The sequence below is a fragment of the Acanthisitta chloris genome, unplaced genomic scaffold, assembly GCF_000695815.1.
Source record: "Acanthisitta chloris isolate BGI_N310 unplaced genomic scaffold, ASM69581v1 scaffold19377, whole genome shotgun sequence".
NCBI classification, from domain to species: domain Eukaryota; kingdom Metazoa; phylum Chordata; class Aves; order Passeriformes; family Acanthisittidae; genus Acanthisitta; species Acanthisitta chloris.
In genome coordinates this window covers 36,669-41,101 of record NW_008682263.1, presented here as the reverse complement: position 1 = coordinate 41,101, position 4,433 = coordinate 36,669, and the positions used below count along the sequence as shown (strand labels likewise).

Below are 4,433 nucleotides of genomic sequence, written 5' to 3'. Positions count from 1 at the left end.
TCCACGTGCAGGAGCACGGCACGTGCCTGGCCACGGCCAGAGGCCTCCGCGTGACGGTGGAGAACGCCAAGTGCATTCAGGCTGTGCTCAGGCGCACGGGCGGTCCCAGGGCATCCGTCTTTGAGTGTGGCTCTTCCCAAAAGCCAAAAAAGTTGTAGTCGTGTCAGCTCTGAGAGACTGCACAGGTTGACAGGTGCTCGTCTGAAGTTACCGGCTGGGCTACGCCGGTTGTGCTGTGCTAGGTGCACCGCGGGATGGGGTCTGACAGTAAAACACGTAACTGCTTTTTCAAAAGAAGCTCGTGTCACCCTGATTTATTTCTGAGGTGCTCTGTCCCTGCAGGTACCACAAAGCAGGGAGTGACAGTGGAGCAGTTACCCCTATCAGGCTAGTCAAAGGCAGGATTCAGAACATACTTCAGCGTGGTGAACTCACTGTTATGTTCTGTTCTTACATACTTTCACTATTTGAAGTGCTGCTGTAAGTGAAGAAAAGTAAGCATTGTTTCTGGATAAGGGTGACACTCACAATGCATAGTTCCATCAATGTTTCCAGCTCCAGAAGTAGGCAGCTTTAGGCTTAAACATTGGTAGCTTGTTTTTAAGTCATAACAGACTAGTGTTTACATTTTCATGCTTATGCCATGCTACCTTGTTTCAGCTGTGACCTGATCGTATTTTACTAGTTTTGAGGGTGAAGACACTTTTTTGTATAATTGATACTCTGTTACACATATAAATCACTTTCTGTTGCACTGATCGCTGAAAGGGAAAGCTCTGAATTTAAGGAAGTAAGTGCAAACTGTAAATTAATTGCAGAAACTCCACATTTTGCATCTCTTTACTTGTACTTCCAGGCAGAAATTTTCCAGGAATATGCTGTTCAGGAGGAATCGGTGATGTTCCGGATCAACTTGTCTGTTCTTCTTGACTGCCTGACCATTTTTGGAACCAGCTCTTTGCCAGGTGTGGTATATTTTCTATCAATACGTACACGGCTGTGTGAGTGCTGCAGGATGCACTGTGTACTAGAGTGGAGTGGAGTGGTACCAGGACAGCTTTGACAGCTTTTTAGGCAGTTCTGCCATTGCAGCTGCATGTTGAACTCCACATTCCTATGCAGTTTTGGTTGTGACCTAAATCAAGTGTACTAAACAGCACTGTGATTTTGGGAAACCAGACGTTCAGGTGGTGATTATCTTGCAGAAGGAGGGTGTGACTGCATGGCAAGCTAAGCTGCATTAACTTCAGTTTGGGTTGCACAAGTAACAGTAATAGCAAAGAGAGATAATGTGAGCCAGAGAGAGCCTCAGGACTATGGAGGATTTTCCACTTCCTCTAAACTATTTGTAACATAATCATCTGCATTGTCACAATGTGTTACCTTTTTGGTGGATGAAATTATGTGGATTTGAACTGTCTACACAGAAATCATTTCATTTTGCTGCATAACTATTAGCCCTTCAGAGCGTGTCTAGGAGGCTGCACTAAGCATTCCATGGTAATGTGTTGGAGGCTGGACCAAACATGCAGAACTCAATTCATCTGTGCCTCATGTGCCAGTAAAATGTGAATTTTCTGAAGTGATCAAATGTGACAGCTAGGCTCTCTGTGGAAGGTGTATTCTGTTCTCTTTTTTCAGGAACATCAACAGCCCTTAGGATGTGTTACCGTGGTTATGGTTATCCCCTGATGCTGTTCTTGGAAGAAGGAGGAGTGGTGACAGTGTGCAAAGTTAACACCCAAGAACCTGAGGAGTTGCTAGATTTTGATTTCTGCAGCACAAAGGTTGTTAATAAAATTATCCTGCAGTCGGAGGGGCTACGAGAAGCGTTTGCTGAACTGGATATGACCGGTGAAGTTCTGCAGATTACCATGTCTCCGGATAAACCCTACTTCAGGTACTGGGAACTGTGCTTTCCACTCAAATGTTCACACTTGGCCTCCTTGTTGAGGACTGGAAGTTCTCTGAGTGGAGAGGGGGATCTATAAGAATACTGCTTGATTTTAGGAAGAACTGTAATGAATATAACAAATCACATTGTAATGAATATCTTGACAACCTGGTAAATGTGACAGTGATGTGTCACACGTCTAGGGGCAGAGCAACTGACATAATCTACTTGGACTTACGCAAACTTTTGACACTGTCCCACACGTCATCCTTGTCTCTAAATTGGAGAGACATGGATTTGATGGGTGGAGCACTCGGTGGATAAAGAACTGGCTGGATGGTCATACTCAGAGAGTTGTGGTTAGTGGCTCGGGGCCGATACTGCTCAGCAACATGGACAGTGGAATTGAGTGCACCCTCAGCAAGTTCACTGACCACACCAAGCTGTGTGGGGCAGTTGATATGCTGGAGGGAAGGGATGTGTCATCCAGAGGGACCTTGACAGGCTTGAGAGGTGGGCCAATGCAAACCTCATGAAGTTTAACAAAATGAAATGCAAGGTCCTACATCTGGGCTGTGGCAATCCCAGGCACAGCTACAGGTTGGGTGGGCAAGTAATAGAGAGCAACACTGAGGAGAAAGATTTGGCTGTGATGGTGGATGAGAAAGTCACACTGACCCAGCAGTGTGGACTAGCAGCCCAGAAAGCCAATCGAATTCTGAGCTGCATCAAAAGGAGTGTGGCCAGCAGGTTGAAGGAGGTGATTCTCCCCCTCTACTCTGCTCTCATGAGATCCCACCTGGAATACTGTGTGCAGTTCTGGTGCCTGTAACATAAGAAGGACATGGAGTTATTGGAGCAAGACCAGAGGAGGCCATGAAGTTGACAAGAGGACTGGAGCACCTCCCCTGTGAAGACAGGCTGAGGAAGTTGGGGCTGTTCAGCCTGGAAAAGAGAAGATTTTGTGAATAACGCATAGCACTTCCCAGTATCTGAAGGGACCTACAGGGAAGCTTGAGAGGGACTCTTTGTTAGAAACTGCAGTGACAGGACAAGGGCTAATGGGTACAAATTGAAGGAGAGGAAATTTAGATTATGTATCAGGAAAAAGGTTTTACTGTGAGGGTGGTGAGACATTGGCACAGGTTGCCCAGGGAGGCAGTGGATGCCCCACCCCTGGCAGTATTCAAAGCCAGGTTGGATAAGGACTTGAGCGACCTGGTCTAGTGAGGAAGTGTTCCTGCCCAGGATCTATAAGGTCCATTCCAACCCCTTAACATTCTGTGTGGGCAGGTTAGCATTTTTAATTACATAAAGTGAAACAAATAGCACTGTTTTGTGAAGCAGTTATTGAGATGTGCACGATGACTCATTCTGTTGAGCTTTTAGAGAGGTCTGATCGGATAGTTTGATTGGTGCTTTTTGTCTTCCAGGTTATCCACTTTTGGAAATGCTGGAAGTGCACACCTGGACTACCCTAGGGATTCTGATTTAATGGAAGCATTCCAGTGTAACCAGACCCAGACGAACAGGTTAGGAAGTCTGTGATCAGTGCCTTGTGTGCTCGGTCATATGTTCTTGATGGGAAGTTAATAAACTGTTTTTGCATTACTATGACATTTATTTTACTAGTATGAGGGGAAAAATACTTCCCATCTGATAAAGGTTGGTGTCTGTAATCGAAAGCTAAGTGGTGACAATGTTGGTCTGATGTTGTTACCAGGTAAACACCAAATAAGCATGTTTCCAATTGTTTTTCAGTTATTCTGTGGCCTTACTTGAGAGTAATGTTTCAGCTCCTCTTTGCACAATACATTTTTTCAGCTTGCCTTTTTTTTTTCCCCCTGTAGATACAAGATTTCTTTGCTTAAACCATCTACAAAGGCACTGGCTTTATCTTGTAAAGTGTCCATTCGAACAGATGCTCGAGGATTTCTTTCACTGCAGTATATGATTAGGAATGAAGATGGACAGATCTGTTTTGTGGAATACTATTGCTGCCCTGATGAGGAGAGTGCTGAAGCAGAACTGTAGTGTATGTGCTGGCATCTGTAATATATTTTTGGTTATATAAGATACTATTATTTTTCTACAAAACTAGGTGAAACCTGAAAAGATTGATAGACTTAATATTGTCCTTTTTTTAAACTCTGGAATTAGGAAACTGTCATTTTCTTCCTGCGCAAACATTTCTTAGCCTTGACTCAAAAAACCTGAAGCTGGAAAAGCAAAAAGAGGAGTCAATCTTTGAACAGTGATTCCAACACAGATGTTAAAATAGCGTTTGTGTAATACATCGATGCTTTTTACAGTGTTCTCCAAGAATTTTTGTTTGTGTTTTATTTTTTGTCTTTGGCTTGTTCGAAGCGATTACACAAGGGAAAATCTGAATACTAGCTGTGTGTTAGCCAGTTAACTTTCAGTGTCTTAAACCCAAATTTGTCTTGAAAGAGGATAACATTTTCAAACTGATTTCTTAGTGGTAGCAGGTGGTTTCCTTCTGGCAAATACTGGCATGTTCTGTCAGTGAAGCCACTTA

General features: G+C 43.9%; 1 protein-coding gene across 1 annotated transcript; it reads left to right on the top strand.

The window, feature by feature from the left end:
* Positions 1–5: 5 nt before the first annotated feature.
* On the top strand, positions 6–3,928 carry RAD1 (RAD1 checkpoint DNA exonuclease; the record flags this gene model as incomplete). Its single annotated transcript, XM_009078471.1, has 5 exons — positions 6–84; positions 843–965; positions 1,642–1,900; positions 3,328–3,426; positions 3,745–3,928. Coding segments are annotated over 5 exons (744 nt in total), but the record flags the coding sequence as incomplete, so codon positions are not given.
* Positions 3,929–4,433: the final 505 nt, after the last annotated feature.